The sequence below is a fragment of the Cyprinus carpio genome, chromosome A4, assembly GCF_018340385.1.
Source record: "Cyprinus carpio isolate SPL01 chromosome A4, ASM1834038v1, whole genome shotgun sequence".
NCBI lineage: Eukaryota > Metazoa > Chordata > Actinopteri > Cypriniformes > Cyprinidae > Cyprinus > Cyprinus carpio.
This window is the reverse complement of record NC_056575.1, coordinates 7,533,786-7,551,990: the sequence shown is the minus strand read 5'-3', so window position 1 is coordinate 7,551,990 and position 18,205 is coordinate 7,533,786. Positions and strand designations below refer to the sequence as shown.

Here is an 18,205-nt window from a genome sequence, read left to right as displayed (position 1 = left end):
GGCATATTTAGAACAAAAATCATTAGATGACGTTAAAACGCTATTTAAGAATCAAAAAAATAATGACTATCAAAAAAAATCAACATTATCAATTATTTTATCCCTACCACTAGGTTTAAACAACAAGTCAGCAAGAAGATTTTTAATCATTTAAATGAGTAAAATTCAGTGTTATGATTTTTACAGGCCAAATGATATGCATTCTGTGTATAAGAATGAGTATGTTGTTTGATTTTTACATAAAAATATGCATTCGGGATGTCTTATCTTTGACCCATATATACAGTAGACTTAGCTGTATTATACTAGATTTTTTGTACTTCTAACGAGGATGCAACCAAAAGGGAAGTTTTGTCACAAGGACACACACTGTTGCATAAAATTAGTGCTCAATATCATACTCACACACCAAGAACCAGAGGGGAACGAGCAGACTTTTATGAAGACTTTATTGTGATCTGCTTGTTTGTCAGGGCTCTTTTATCAACTCTTGAAACTCAGTAAACATGATTTGTGTTATATTAGATCTCAGTGTGCCCTCCAGCTGTTTACACGACTCTGACTGAAGCCTCTTCAGTAATCTGGCATTACACACACACACAAAGAGAGAGTGTTAAACTGCAATGAGAGCGGTGTTTCGCAGCTGTGGAGGCCTAATAAACATCACATGGGGAATCAATGCCTAGCCAAACCTTTATCATCAGTAAACGGCAGCACAGGGATCCAAACTGCAATATTAAGACTGAAATCTGATCTGATTTAAAAATATAAAAGCTTATTGAAATAGCTAAAAGGCACCTAATAATCACTTCTAAGCTTATTTGAGTATTGGGACTCAGAGATATTGTTTTATTTTAACTGTAATTGTTTTACAGCTTTCACTTCAAGGAGAATGCTTTCTTACCTCGGTGGCATAACTAGTTTTATCCAAGTGGGGTTTGACCAAGGCTGTGCGGTGGACAAAAGCAGTCAGCGGTGTTGCCGAAGTAACCAAGACGTATACGTTTATGGTGGCATTCATGCTCTGAACTCCCGAGCGGCTGTCTGTGATTGGCCTCCTCCTGTAGGATACAATCACAATAACGCTAAAGAGAAAATTGACATTGTAAGATTTTTGGTTGGCCATTTCCTTCAGATGTGGCATGACTTACCATTCATCTTCAGCAGCATTTGGGGTTCCCTCTTGTGGAGATGTGGAAAAAGCGCAGGCAGAAGGACGTATTGGTAATGTCACTCCTGAGATGGAAAACAGATGGGAGAAGTGGATAGAGTCTGAGTTCAGGCACATTGATTTCCTCTGTGAGGAAGACACACAGCACATGTATCGACAGGAAGGCCAAAGCTACTTCAATTCTTTCCACAAAGACCTCCAGACATGTGTCTAGAGATACCACATTATTAAATCATTGGGTCTGGCCACATTTCTCACATGCAGGCTTTGCCTCTGTGATACGTAAACTGCAGCTCTGTTCTAAAACATGGTGAGCTGCCTTACTGTCTACACAGGTAACAGCCATGTAACCTCATAAGTCTACATAGGCCATAATTCTGCAACCCAAATGTGAAGCACACAAGAGACTCTAATCACAATAATTTCAATAGAATTTGATGCTAAGCTAACCACATGTTAGTCTTAACATACAAATACACAGCAAACACAAATATTAGGTCAAAAAAAGTTCTGGTTTGTTCATATTTTACATGTTGGAATGACTTTTAATGTCGCAATGCATTCTAGGACTACATTTCGTCATCAAGTTGTGCAGTTCTGCCTCAGAATTTGATTAAAACAATGTTGATTTTTAAATGTTTATGCTCACCAAGACTGCATTTATTTGATCAAAATATGGTAAAAAACTGTGATATTTTGAAAGATTATTACAATTTAAAATACATGTTTTCTTTTTTATTATATTTTTTAATATATTTTTTAATGTTGTGGTGGAGATGATTTTTTTTAAGTAGAAAAATGATGGGTCACATGAGATTTTGTCATTCTCTGGGTTTGTATTTCTGTGGCATTGCACATGGTGGCTACCATTGCTAGAGTCAGATCACTATTTGTGATTAGGATCACCTGATTGGAATTATATCTTAATTCAAGATTAACAGAAGTCAATGTATATGTTTACTAGTCCTCATATCAGTACATGTACAGCTCAGCATTTCTGAGTAAGTGAGTGGTTTTCTGGCAGTACTGTGCAAATGAAAATTCCTTCAGTGATTCCAGTCACCGTGTTACCATTTAATCAGAAGCACACACATATGTCTCACCAGCCTCAGAGAAAAGATGTCAACACACCATTCAACTCAAGCAATACTTAATACTCTAAACCTCCAAACCTTGTTCAGTTAATCCATACAACACACCAGCCTTGGAACCCATTTCAAACCCCAATGAAAAACATCAAGATCTCTGTAACCCGGTCACTCCCTTCCCAAGTGTGTGAGCTATGCTGAGTTTACATTCAACTTGGTCACTGACCCGTCCATGTCATGTGTATATTTGTGCACTCTAGAGTACGCCTGCCTTCCGATACCATTATAAAGGGGACACCACCTGGCCTAGCCAAACCCCAAACACCAGGACTCAATTGCTCGTGTTTCTGTGGGCGCCGGGCCAACAGGAAGGACAATATTGTTTCAGAGTCGGAGACAAAGCCTCCTTTTCTGAAGCTGGGCGGTCTTGATGCCGCAGGGGCAGCGGGTGAAAAATCGGTCATTATTGTCATAGAAAGTAGGCACTGTTCTCCTCATCCTCTGGAGTCTTTCAGAAGCGATGATCATAATTGGTTCAAAGCAGTAAAATTAAGCGTGATCAAGTTCAAAGAGCTTTGTAATGCAGCGTTCTGACATATAAGAAAAAAGCGACTTTCTGAAGAAGCGATAACTCACTATGGCTGTTATTAAATGGCATTTATGATGTGCCCTTGCCTTTTAATATCCCTGCAGCAGAGAGTTACTCATGGTAAATATCACCCTTGACACTGACCTTTATAAGTAATTACTGAGACAAGCTTAAAACGCTCCAATACACACCTGACAGAAGTGCGTCACGAACACACACTGCATTGTCGGAGACGTCAGTTAAATTGAAACTGAACTTTTTTTAACCAATTAAAGTGCTGATGCTTTATTACAAAGGATTCTCATTTTACGAAATGTTTTTGTTAAGTTTGGAACAACATGAAGGTGAAGAAATGATGACAGAAACTTCATTTTTATGAGAAATATCCCTTTCGTGATTTTTTTTTTTTTTTGCACAAAATTAATTTTTTTGCAATATACTTGAAATATAGCGCATATTGTATGGGCTATGGTTGATTTTATGAAGCTTTTGCATTGTACAGAAAAGAGCATCATGAACATTCTGTAAAACATCTTTTGTCTTCCACTGAACAAAGTCATTCGAAACTGAAATGAAAAAAAAAATCATGTTGTGGCTGCAAAATTGTATTACTGTCTCAGTCAGTATCTGTGTTAAAGAAATGCTTAGAACATTGCTGCTCACCTGACAACTGGCTGTCCGTCAGAAACCGGCAGACTCCGCCCATGTCCAGAAACACTCCTGCAAAGGCTGGTATTATGTTAACCTGTATGAAGATTTGACGGAGCCCGGAGGGATCAGAAGTCAGAGTTTAACCAAGACCACCATACCGTATAGTTTAAAAACATGTAAAACAGTCAGCCTTCGGTAATGCCTTAAGATCCTGTGAGATGACTAACAGCTTATGAACGAGAGTGATTTAATAACTTAGACAGTAAGTAGCAGTTGTTCTTGGATCATGTCCAGAACTATAACTGGCCCTGGAGACTCACAACAGCTGGGATATTTAAGCTAATCTCATCATTATATATGAGCATTACTAAATACAGGTTTCAGATTAATCGTAAGTAAAATACAAGAATGGTTCAGGTTCTTATAGACAGGTTTTCTGCATTTAGAGTGTGAGATCAGAGGAGTTGAGGATGCTGGAATGTTTTATTGCTTTCTGGTTTCTATAAACATTCCCTTTGAATCTCTGGACCAGATCTTATTTCACATGCATTTCAAACAAAAAGCATTTGGCATTAGTGCTTAGTGTTTGTTTGCTTTTCCTTCTCAGTGTCAGATCTATAATACACCATATTTTTTAAATTATTATGCATTACATTGCATCATAAACTGGAATCTCTTCAAGACACTGGATATAGGCTATAGGGAGTGGGTGGTCTTACCCTTTGTTGGTGCTGTGGATGGGCGAAGTTGATTTTTCGCAGGCAACTTTTTTCAGAGCCCTTTAGGCAGATCAAGACAGACCAGTCTCTTCCATCTGTGTTCAAGGGAGAATATATTTAGCAAGAGATGAAGTAAATGAAATTAAGCAAGAAAAAAGGATGGCAAGATCAGTGCTGACTACGTGTTGATGACAGTTTGCCAAAAACAAGAAATAAAGAAGGATGGAAGGATGGGTGGTTAATTGGTGTTGATGACAGTTCACACAAACACTTTCTTGGGCTATCTAAATGAGGACATACACTTCTGTTTTTTTTGATTTTTTTAAATAAAGTTCATTATCAATTACAACTATATACTAAATACAAACCCTACACAAACAACTGTGTTAATAATTTTAAAGGCCCCTGACAGCAACCTACTATTATTTAAAATAAATAAATACGCAAAAGACTAAATTTCCTATTATAGTAGTAGTAGTTTTATTTAGTAGTAGTAATTAAACAAAACAAACACAAATCAATCAATCAATCAAGAATATCTTTACATCACCAAATTTAGGACATTTGTTTCAACAGATCTATAATATTAACTTACATTTTTAAGGCAAATGAGGACATCTCATAGTTAATAATAATAATAATAATAATCTAATAATAAATAATAATAATAATAATAATTAATATAATAATATTTTCTAATACTAATAGAACTTAGCAACACTTTCGTTTTGGTACAGGACAACAACAACAACAATAAAATAATTGTTGTTAATTATTAACATGTAATTTAAAAAAAATTATTTATTTTTTCAAGTTTTAAGTGTAGACATTTCTTTTGGAAATGCTGAAATACCATAACAAATATTCTGTATTGATAAATGTTTTTCCCAAATTAGGACATCCGTTATTGGACATCCCTGAATGTCCCCAGAGGGAGGTTTTGTCATATCTAGCTCACTTCTGGGGACAATAATAGCTAAATAAACATGGCAAAAAGTAACACAAAACCTTAAGTAAGGCTGTCTGTTGTTCACAACATAAAAAAATAAGGAAGAAAGCTTTAAACTTGAAAAAAAATCTTAGCTCTTATAATAAAGAAGGCCAATAGTTGTGAAGTCCTTTTACAGACCTAAAAATGAGGACAAGCGTGGATTACATAATGCTGTGGCAACACTACACGCAGTCAGGAAGAATCTGAGGCACAGCCAGTTTTCCTTTTTCCTTTCCTTTCGCTTTACATTGTTTTAACTTTTTAATTTAGTTTATGCAGCTTTGAATTAAAGGAGGGGCATTCATGGCTTTGACAAGACATCAAAGACACAAAGCCCCCTACACAACCTATCTGCATGCAAACACATATGATTTATGAGTGCCGTTTTAATTCACCAAATTCCAGACCAGAGGTTCAGAGGCCCAATTAGCCATCTAGAAGCCATCGGCTCACTTCAAACAGGTTATATTAAGGCACATGCTTCAGTACATGACAGCTGTCAAATATAATTTATACTGCCTTGATTAACTAACCAGAAATATTAAATAATAAATAAATAAATACATTTTGAATTTTATTTGTTTTAATAAGTTTTAATAAAAATAATCATAAATTCTAACAAACTAATCCAATCTTAGACAAAAAGGATGTTGATTTAGGAACATGCTCTTAAATCTAGTTGTATGTGCATGTGTAATGTTTAATGCTTACAGTGATTTGAACCACTGAATTAATAAAACTTCAAATTCTTTGAGAGAGAGAGAGAAACTGGAAAAAGCACATCTGGTAGTTATTGTGGTGCTCAGCATTGCTCCAGGAAATGGGTTGGTGTGTATTTGGCATAAAGTCCAAACATTTTGTGCCTGAGTGCCGTCCCAGCCCAAACAACAGGAAGTACTGTTTATAGCCAAAGGGAATCATGGGAAATCAGCCTTCATGTCTCTCCTGATACAATCATGATAATTTCAGCTCATTCCACATTCTGACAGTGCTGTTCACAGCTCATCATTTCTAACCAGTTCAATGCATTTTTTATGTTTCTGCTTGACTGTTTTCCCATGGTTTCCAGTGGTGTTCCAGGCCAAAACCTAAGTTACAGTTTATAAGTGCTGCATACCAAACAAGCCACAGTTAAATAAGCATCTCTATTACGATCTGTACTGACATAACTGTCATCACGTGTAAATCTACGATCATCAAACACTACACACATGCATATATACACAGTTTCATGTGCCAGTAATGGGAAGCACTGGAAGGCTCACTGATCCCTCCAGCGTTCCTGGCATTAAGATAAGTGTGTGTTTTATCAGTAATGTCCCTCTGTAGGGTTCTGGTAAAGCTGTTTGGGTAGAGCTGTTGGCCTGATGACCTCAAAGTTTCTGATGTGTCTGCAGGCCAACCCATCAATCTGACTGACAGCTGTCGACAACCTGTCTTTGTCCGCAGTGGCAAACAAACACCTGCTTATCCAACCCATCAACCTGACTGACAGCTGTCGACAACCTGCCTTTGTCCGCAAACAAATTTTGCATGTCTCCGTGGTCTGACTCTAAATTCAAGTCTGTGAATCTAAACTAATGAGCAACCAAATTCAAACTGCAAACGTGCAGTAATGGGGGTCCTAGGAATGTGGCTGAGGACCAACTAAACTAAACTAAACTAAACTAAACTAAACTAAACTATAATGGTATAAAGTGTTGTTAAAGAAAAGTCATTGAAAATCCTAAACAATTTTAGTAAATTCAATTATTTTATTATTTAAAAATCAAATTTCTATAGGTCTAGTTAACACTTTCCACTTAAATTGGTATGCTGACAAATAATATGTAATTTTGTCAAAATGTGTATTCATTTGGAAAAATGTACAATAGAAGCATTTTCAATAATGGTCTCAGATGTTTGGACCTCACAGTATTTTGTTTGAATATTTTTTTTTCGCCCACAATAATGAGCCATTACATACTTTATTCAGGAAATGTGGCTTTCAAACGGAGTCAAAATAACTCTTTTGAGAGAGAGATTTTTATATTGAAGAAAGGGCTCAAAATAACAATAAACTCAATCTCAATTTGTGGTAATAAAGTTGTATAATACTACTGTATGCATCAATATAAAGATCAGGATGAATATGGCTTAACCAAGTATCAATGATTGGTGTTATGTACGTAAAAGACATTTACAGAAACGAAACGGCACAGTTAACTAGAGAGGCCTCCATCTCAGTCACTTCTCTGTGTCCAGTGACGACCTGGAGGAGGAGGAGGAGGGGGAGGGGAGGAAGGTTTTAAGACCCCAGCTGTGACCCTGAAGCGGTGCTTAAACTGAGCTGGAGACCAAATTAACCCCTGAACCACCTGACGGTGGACGGGAACAACAAACCTCTGAGTTCACGAGCTCTCTGGAATACTTCTTTCTTGATTGGTCAATAGCAGCATTCTTCTGTGGTCAAATATTTTTGTATAATTATCACTAAACTATAGTCCCAGGAAACCAATCAATGATACCTCACATAATACACACAAAACATTGATAAGACACACAAGAATCAAGTCAGAGTTGGTTGGAATATTTGCATATTACATACTATACAGTATGTACTGTGTACTGCATACTCACAAAAAAATTATTTGAAGCACTACACGCAGTATTCAACAGTAAAAATGCTTCATTGTAGACAAATGGCATCCATCTTAGAAATAAACAATTGTTTTACGTTTCATTTAATTATGCATCAAGCAAAAATTCAATTCAATCAAATAAGGTGAATACAATGATAAAAATGGATCATATTTATTTCTGACATCACTTCCAGTTCATTCCTCATATTAGAAATGGATGGTTAAGTCAAGTGCAGTGCATTTGCAGCATGCTTAGGTTGTATACTACACATTTTGGTGAATTTAGTTTACAGAAGGCATTCCATGCATCCAGAAAATTTGCATACTGTGATATGTGGTTCAAAATTAGAAGTTGGTAGCATGCCAGTCTAAATATACCAAATCTGTCCTGAGCCCATACAGTGTAAAGCATGCATGCATATGTGAGCTATGTTCTCAACACCAAATTAACATCATATTTTTAGCATTTTTAGTATAGATTTTGTATGCAGTACCTTTTTTGTGTATTATATGCATATATTCTGTATGCATAATTAAACACAGATGTGTTTAATTCCTATTACATATATCAAAAGGTGCAGTGCACAGAATACTGTTTTCATACTGCTAAGTAATTTCAGCCATGATTTAACACAAAATTGGATTAGAGGAATGGTTCACCCAAAAAAGAATATCTGCTGAAAACTGACTAACCCTCAGGCCATCTAAGATGTAGATGAGTTTGTTTTTCTTCATCAAAATAGATTTGGAGAAATTCTGCATTACATCACTTGCTCACCAATGGATCCTCTCAGTGAATGGGTGCCGTCAGAATGAAAATTCAAACAGATGCTAAAAAAATCACACTTAATCAAAATGACTCTAGTCCATCAATTAACGTTGTGTCAAGCAAAAATCTGCATGTTTGTATTAAAACCATTTAGACAGTTTAATTTCAAACTGTTGCTTCAAAATGTAATGCTAAATCTCTCTGAATCTTTTTTGATGAAAAAACAAACAAACTCATCTACATCTTTATTTTTAATTGTTGATTTTAAATGTATTTTTATATCTCTCTGAATCTTTTTTGATGAAAATTAGTGGTTGATAAACTGACACTGCTCCTGAATTAAATTAAAATTTTAAATTAATTAAAAAAAATGTATGCTTTAGCAGATGCTTTTATAGAGCTGACTTACAGTGCATTCAGGCTATCAAATTTTACCTGCATTGCTCCCGGGGAATCGAACCCCCAACCTTGCGCTTCGTAACGCATGCTCTACCACTTGAGCTACAGGAGCGCTTGCTGAATTAGGTCATGTGATATCATTGTATAGTTTGAAGTGTTGATTATGCATACATTTTCTACAAGACGACAAAAATAGGCAGCATTCAGTGTACTGTATACTATGGAGTAATATTACAGTAGTATTCCAAATATAACTTGGATTTACATACAAAAGGACAGGATGTCCCCCCTCACCTCTTCTGTCCTGTCTGAGTGAGGCGCTGGTCTCTGCGTAACGGGCCTGATCCACTCGATACCCCTGCTGCTGTAGGACTCTCTTGTACAACTGGACCTCAGTGTCAGTCGGAGCATGTTGGCCTGTCAGAATAATGGCTTTTCCAGCACAGCTGCGCTGAGAATGATAAACCTGAGAGGAGGAGGAAAGAAAAACTGTTTTGCAATTATATTTTTACTTGTATTTATTCTTGATGTTCTTTCAAAACTTAAAAAATGCACAATAAACCTCAAGAAATGCTCCATGAAGTTCAAAACAGGGTTTAAACCATCCTCTGATTTTGTCACATGTGAGGATCACAACAGCAGGGGTTAACCAGAAAAGCAGCCGAGCATTTCAAAAGTACCCATAATGCAGTCTAGCATGGTAATGACCTCTGTGGGCTGTAAGGTAGGGAGGAGGGCTGAACCCTTTTTTTTCTTTGAAAACAAGATTAGATGACAGCAGACTTCAGACGCCTGGACTCATTCAGAGTTTCAGGTGATGGCTGCGCAGGAGAATTTTAGGATACAGTCAGTTTAGCACAAGAGGAAAGCCTGACAACATGAGCCTTATTAAAAGTCATATTAAACATAGCACACGATCATCCAGTTCAGTGTTGCATAACAGAATCATAGGAACACAGCGTTATTTGGGCAGAGCTTCAGCATGGAGTGTGTGACTGAGGAAGGGAGGGGAGTGTTTCCTCTCCTTCAGCATGGATGATACTGTTCCCCTTTCTTTTCTCTCTGCATGTGTTCATCTTTTTCTGCCGTCATGCTGCTCTGTTCTCTCTCGCTCTCTCTCAGGGGTCCACTCCTCCTCTGCTTGTAAATGTTTCCATCTGGGAGCTCAGCCACTTTAATGAAAGGGTCCTAAATGGCCAAAGTCAACCCCTGCAACCCATTATTCGCTCATTTATTCTCCAAAACAGACTCTTTACTATTGTATAGTACATAGGTTAGGGATTTCAATAATAAAACCATAAACAACATTGACAAACTCCTATTGGAGTATATAGTACAGTATACATCAACAACAATATAATGATATTATTATTATTAATATTTTTGTTGCCGTTATTATTATTATTATTATTATTATTAACAAAAGTGGGGTTAGTTGTACATTATGTAACATTTATTTCTAATTATATTTTACATATTTTTTTTTACATATAATAATATTAATATTAGCAACAACAATACATATTATAATTTTGTTATTGTTATTATATATTACTTTTATTTCTGATGTATATAACCCCTTTATATCATCATCATCATCATCAACAACAACATCATTTATAATTAAATAAAAGGCTTAGATATACATTTATACAGTAATATATTTAATAATTTCAAATTATATAAGTATTATATTTACATACATTATTATTAGTATATGTAAACTAATACTTAAATATATTAGAAATATACTACTATATAAATGCATAACTAACTCTTTTTTCATTATTATTATTATTATTATTATTATACACAGTAGTAGTAAATATAATTTTATTTCTAATTTAATTTTTTTACAACTACAGAAATGTACAAACATTTTATATCAACAACAGCGATTATAATAATAATTAATATTAATAATACATATTAGTAGTAGCACTACTAGTAGTAAATAAAATACTTTTATTTATTTCTAATAAATATTAAAAGAATATCATGAGATGTGTATTCAAGCAGTTACATTTTTGCTTAAACAACACGAGCTTAAAAAAAAAAAAAATCCATACACTTACATTGAAGGATGGACTTAACCCATATGTAGATACTAGAATATCAGAGACTTTTAGCCATCTAACAAGTAACCATCGAACATAACCATCTAAAACACCTTGGCAACTGCATATTAACCCACAAGTGTCATGGCGGTGATTTTGCACAAGCCAGTAATGCTAAAAATCTAGTTTATTCTCTTTTCTTTTCACCTACTAGAATTCCAAATTCATCACCAACTCAAAATAAATAAGATGCATCTCATTTCCAGTCATACTTAGTTTCCCACTCTTACTTCCCTACATCCCCCAGTCTGTCTCTCCTCGCATCTGCTCCCTCTCTCCTGCTCCGCTGTGAGACCTCAGGCTGCAGACGCTAATCTAAAACATGCAATTACTGGACTGCATTCATTTCACCCTCCGTGTCTGTGGACCAAGACACAAACATCATTACTTCATTAAAGCGCTGCCTGAAACAGCCCAGCGCTCAAAGGAAGTAATAACAACCAATAAGAAACGTCTCATGAAGAAAGAAGGAAATAAAAAGGAAGTTGGGAGGGAGAGGAATATATATATATATATTATATATAAAACCCAAAGAGCTGAGAGAGCACAATGATACATTAACTTTAATAAGATCTGAAATTAAATCAAAACATTAAATCCTCTCAGGGAAATCTTCCTTTAATTCTCACCACATAAAAACAGGACGTGAATATACACATAAATATTAATTTAGTCCTCTGGTGCAGGGATCTGTGCAAATGCAGTCAAATCACAGCTGAAATTGCTCTTTCGTGGAAAAGCATACTTTTTGTTGCTAACTTGTAAATGATGAAGAAGAAAAGGTCATTTTAAACTGGGAACCACACATAAAAATCCATGCACGTCTTCAATGCAAATGAGAGACAGAGTAGATGGTGTTTGATATGTGCAACTAAACTCTAAAAGAGTTTGGATTAAAAATAATGCTATCATCTTTAAAAGCCACCCTCCTAACACCATCCCCAAAGGGTCATGACTTTTACGGCACACATGGAGCAGAAAAACACACAAAGACATATGAGCACATGCATGCAATACAGACAGAGAAAAAATGACATATTCTCTCTCACACACAAACACACATATACAAACTCACAAGTGTTGTATATAATACAACGAAACAAGTCTAAGCATAACAACATCTGTACTCAGATTCAAACAACTCAATCCTCACATGCCCTCTGACCCAGTAAACACACAGATAAAGAACAGACCACCCTGACTGATATGCAGAAATCCTACACACAACCTTAACAGAAAGTAATGTGGTGGTACTGGTGATTGTATCAGATGCTATTTCCATGGTTAATGTTTGGTTGTGAAGGCTACCAAAACATTCAGTGCACTAATCAGGCTAGTGTAAAATATCCAGAAGTTTTTTTTTGTGTGCTCAGGGTAGCACTTAGGAGTTAGTGCCCATGCCAAAATACCATTATCATCTCATAAACACTACTCTGTTTTCTTACGTCAGCTATGTGAAAAGACAAGCCAAACAAAATTAACATCATTATTAAAGTCACTCTCAGAACAATTATGCCTTAAAATCTGACTGAATGAGTCACATTTAGAGCAGCTGTACTCTTCAATAAGATTTTTTTATATATATTATACGAGACTCTGTAAAAATGAGCCAACTTGCTATATGCATCCAGTTAAACTATATTACTACTACTAGTAATAAAAATTTATTTACATTAATACATTTACAAAATGTAAATATATCTATGAAAAATATAAATGTAAATACATTAAATGTCTTCTGAAGAATGTCGTATGTCATAATTTATACACACACACACACACCTTTATTACATTAATACATATACTACTACTAAGCTATATGAATAAATTAATAAATAATAAAATAAAAAAAAAATAAATAAAAATTTATAATATAAATAAAAAATTCATTTAATGTGATTCTAATACACACACACACACACACACACACACACACACACACACACACACACACACACATATATATATATATATATATATATATATATATATATATGCCTTCGAAGCATTGTAAAACGCACACTTGTGATTACACCCTATAATCCAGATTCAATGTTTGAACCCAGTGTGAAGCACATGGGTCAGGTTAACATGTCCTAACCTTCAAGAGAGTACTTGAGATGTGGAAAGAAGGGAGAAAACAAAATGTGGGTTCTGTTAGTATTCAGAGGAGACCTTGAACTCTGCTTGTCCATGCAAAGTGAATGGTTTTCTTGGCTAAACATTTGGCATTGGCTCAACATTTTATTCACACAAACTACTTCTCTCTGTTTTTCTGTGTTTTCTTTGCTCTTCCTCCCCCTCCAAAAATACCTCTCTCACTCTCTGTGCCACTCTGGAGAGGGGTTCTGTCACCACGGGCTCCGTGTATAAGGTTCAGAGGTTAATCATGGCTGTCGAGAGTTCCCAATATATAAAAATAACCCTTTTTCCTCTCTCCTAGAGACGTATTCGACACATAAACGACATCAAACACACTAACAAACACATAACATACCAAACCCACCTCTATGCCACATCTAGACCCTCTAAAACAATGCAACACATGGTGTAGAAAAGCCGTGCATGCTACTTGCTGACCTCCTGTACTTGTCCTCTCCCCACACAGTCAAAACAGCAGACAATAAACTCTCAGCATACTTGAACGTGAGTCTCTTTGGGGGGCGTTCAGCCCATCAATGATGGAGTGCAGTTGTTGGTGCAAACCACAGACCTAATGCAGATTATAACCCGTATAGCAGGGTTCCTCAAATCTTACCCTGGAGGGCCAGTGCACTGCAGTGTTCAGCTCCAACCCTGATTAAACTCACCTACCTGTGATTTTTTTAATGATCCTGAAGACATTGATTAGCATGCTCAGGTGTGTTTGATTAGGGTTAGAGCTAAACTCTGCAGGAAAGTGGATCTCGTGGGCCAGATTTGAGGATCCCTGATGTATAGCATGTGCTAGACTGTAGTTACACTGTCTCCTGACAGCAGTGTCACAGCAGAGGTTTAACTTTATGCCTTTACTGCATACATGAATAATACATTACTAAAAAAAAACATTTAAATACATTAACACTGTAATATTATGAGTTCTAATTATTAATATTGTTCAGTACTATATATAACTATATTTTAATTATGCTTTAAATTTAAAATACATGGATAATACATTAATAAATAATTACATTTAAATTAATTAATATTATAATAATATGAGTATTAAATATTATAAATATGTTTCAGTATTATAACTATATTTAATTATGCACTTAATTTAAAATTAACAAATTAAATTTAAATACATTATCACTGTAAGATTATTAGAGTACACTGTAAGATAACAGAGTATTAAATATAAATATTGTTCAGTATTATAACTACAATTTAACTTTTCATTTTAACATTCAATTTAAAATTAAATACATTAATAAATAATTACATTTAAATACATTAATACTATAATATTATGAGTATTAAATATTATAATTATTGTTCAGTATTATATACCTATAATTGTGCATTAAATGTTAAATTAATAAATGATTATATTTAAATACATTAATGCTGTATTATTCTGAGTATTAAACATTCTAAATATTGTTCAGCATTATACATAACTATATTTTAATTATGCAATAAATTAAATACATTATTAATACACTAATAAAAAAATTTAATACATTGATGCTGTAATATTATTAATATTAAGTATGAATATTTTCCAGTATTATAAATAACTGTATTTAAAATATGTTTTATTTTATGTTTTTCAATATTCTGAAATTACTGTTTGTATTATTCACTGAACTTCTCAACCATATTTAGGTCCCTAAATATAGTTTGGGTTCCAAAGATCATGGGACATTTTGCTCATTTTGTCATTTGCAAGATGATCATCACAAACCTGATTGCTTTAAAAACAGTGTCAAACATTAATAAGTAAAGACCTATGAAAAACAGTAACTGTGTGTGTGTGTGTGTGTGTGTGTGTGTGTGTGTGTGTGTGTGTGTGTGTGTGTGTGTGTGTGTGTGTGTGTAAACACTAGAAGTTCATCCGCTGAAAGCGAATGCAATTGTCTGATCCTGGATCAGAACCAGGCAGTCCAAAAGCACAGACAGACGTGACTTTGTTAACATGAATGAACGTCCTCCAGTGATCTCCAGGGACAACGAGACAGCAATGGTTTTGCGGGATGGGAAAACTTTTTCACAATTTTCACAGTACACACAGCAACCATGGGAATAGGCATCTTCAAATGAACGTTATGAATGTATGTTAATGTGAAATTACATTATGCTAATTCACACAACAAGCATTATGTTGCTGAGAGGCTGAAAACACCAAACAAATGTCCAGAATCCTTAACTCGTCAATAAAAACTCCCACACAATCACAATCATGATGCCCACAAATGCAACAAGTAATTCTTCACTTCCTGCCCAACTCTGTTACCTACGTGTTTATGACTTTTTTACAGCTTATTGCAGCAACAGACACTGCAGGGCACAGTCTGCTCCCCAAAAACATCAGAGAGCCACTGATAGTCGCACAGACTGATAACTCTATCCTACTCAACACACACACTCACACTCAAGTAAAGTTCACTAACAGCTGATTGAGGACAGCTGTCATGGCTCTCAGTGTTGACTTCCAGCTAGGAGTTAGTTAGTGCGGGATTATGGGAAGGCATACTGCCGCGGTCCCGGCTTAAAACTAAACCTCTCTCACCTCTCATTGTTTTCCTGCCCTCATCTTCTTCTTGCACACATGCTACACCTCCTCGTACAGAAGTCGTAAATAAACCTATGGTTGTATTCTACATGACAGCCATTCTTTATTCCCGGAATCTCTCGTCAGATCTTTCTATCCTGTACTGACACAACACTTCCCCACAGATGTCAATCATCCCAGCGCTCGAAAGAAAGCATGTGTGCACTCATAAATAACCCCTCCTTCATGTGCTCTCTTAAACCAATGAATGTCCAGCCTTGAGTTTCTCCTCCTAAAATACCTCCAACAAAGACACCCATCATAAATAAACAATAGCTACTCGCTGGCTATTTTTAAGGTGGAAGATAAATACTCACAACAGCAAGTTGTAAGTGATGAGAACTTAAGAATAAAGTTTTTTGATTTTGATTTGTTGCACAGCTGATTTCCAGCAAAACATCCATTGTTTTGAAATCTATAGCGCTACCTGGAAATAAAATGTCAAGGTTATTTTTCATAGATAACAAACTATGAAAAAGGTAATGTAAAATAAATTTTAATGACACTAAAAAAAATAAAAAAAATAATTACATTTAAATGTTAATATTGTAATAGTATGAGCACTGAATATTTTCAGTATTATTAATAAATATTTTAATTATGCATAATAATAATACATTAATAAAATGTAAATTAATGCTGTAATATTATGAGTATTAAATATTCACATTTTGTCAGCATTATAAATATATTATGCATTAGATTTAAAATTAAATACAAGAATAATACATTAATAATAGCCAATGCAAAATAAAGCAATGCTGAGTATTACACAATAAAAATCTTTTTCAGTAATACAAATAACTGTTTTATACATGTATTAAATTTAAAACTAAATACAGGAATAATACATTAATTAAACAAGATCATGAGTAGCCTAACTATACCTAAATATAATACTTTTGGATTTTTATAATAACTACCTATTTTAAATATTTTATTTACACTTGAATAAAAATACTAAGAAGAAGAAGAAGAAAAGAAGAAATAAGCAATGATGAAATAGTACACTATAAACAGCTTTCAAATATAAAGACAGTAGCTTACTTACAAAATCTGTCTGTGATGCTTCTAGTAGAGAAAGGAGTCTCTCTGGGTTCTTGAGGAGTAGTTTATAATCAAACACCGCAGATCTGTTCATTTGGTCCCGTTGACTGGACTTGAACTCAGTTCTGTCCCGGTCCATAGTCACAGTGTGGTAAAACAGCCCGACCGCTATCCCCAGCAGCAGAAGGGGACCCGTGCAGTACCTCCGGCGGAGCATCCAGATCCCACGGAAAAGCATTCCCACTTCTGCACAAACGTTCCTGGCTAGAGTCAAAGCACAGCATTGGGAATGTGCGTTTGGACCACACATCATCCCTCCGGATCGCGGCGCGCAGTGGAGCGACAAGCGCTTAAAAGCGCAGTTCAGGAATCCGACGCGCGGTGTTAAAGCGCGTGTATCTGAGAAACGCTTCATGACTTGATCGTGGAAAAGCTTGAACTAATTCGACGTGCGCCAGAGCTGGTTGTGAAGACTCGTTTCAACGGTCCGGGTATCAAAACAGAGTGAAAAGTTTCTCTGAAGGCTTCCTTCTTCTTCTTAAAGCTGCTGAGCCCCACGGATGATTAAAAACACTCCCGAGCAGAGGTACCTCATGACTGAGAGGAATGATACGCCTCCTTCACGCTGAGCGCGCTGTCAGAGAGCGCCTGCCTCCCTTTACCAAACCGCTGCGAATGTTGTGGGTTCGGCGAGGCTTCTCAAACATATTAAACTTAAAGGCCTTTTCACACAGGACGTGGTTAGCGGTCATTTACAGTCCGTCTTAACTGTCGGTCAGTCTAGACGAGCGAGAGGCTGACAACTCATGAATACGCCTCACTGTTTCATTCGGTCTCTCACGCGCATATACGCGTTAAAAGTCTTCAACTTTTACAATACGCGCTTCTAGACCCCCGTGTGCTGCTCATTTTCATAGCTATTTAAATGGAAGTAACTGTAGATTCTGTTAAAGTTAAACCAGAAAAAAGAGGATGTTTAAGTGCGCACCTGGTTTGCGTTAACCTATTTAATCTCAACAATTCCACAGCACATGCATTTTACTCCGCATGTAATTCATATTCTAATGAAGTTTAAAAAAAAAACAAAAAAAAATTGTGGGATGTATTTTCACACAGACAATTTATATATATGCCCACTATCATTTTTACATGTATTGTGATCATGATTTTTGAGACATATCATTATAGGAACCTAACATATTATATATAATATTTATGGTGGTTGTATCATGTATTTTTTCACATTCTATGGAGCTTGGACATTTTCTTTTGAAATGATTATTG

At 35.5% G+C, this 18,205-nt stretch overlaps 1 protein-coding gene across 2 annotated transcripts in view; it reads right to left on the bottom strand.

The window, feature by feature from the left end:
* LOC109071791 (cadherin-like and PC-esterase domain-containing protein 1) overlaps positions 1-17,838 on the bottom strand; it is a 46,627-nt gene extending 28,789 nt beyond the window's left edge. Inside the window, exons 1-6 of one of the 2 annotated variants that reach the window (XR_006157821.1) lie at positions 16,926-17,838; positions 9,293-9,464; positions 4,219-4,313; positions 3,512-3,593; positions 1,152-1,236; positions 905-1,061 (exon numbers count right to left, since the gene is read on the bottom strand). Coding sequence is in view for 1 of the 2 variants with exons in the window: in XM_042748878.1 (XP_042604812.1) it covers positions 905-1,061; positions 1,152-1,236; positions 3,512-3,593; positions 4,219-4,313; positions 9,293-9,464; positions 16,926-17,336 (1,002 nt within the window). In the remaining variant the exon portion in view is untranslated. The remainder of the gene's footprint in view (positions 1-904; positions 1,062-1,151; positions 1,237-3,511; positions 3,594-4,218; positions 4,314-9,292; positions 9,465-16,925) is intronic. The other variant, XM_042748878.1, reaches the window with a different exon arrangement.
* Between the last annotated feature and the right edge of the window lie 367 nt (positions 17,839-18,205).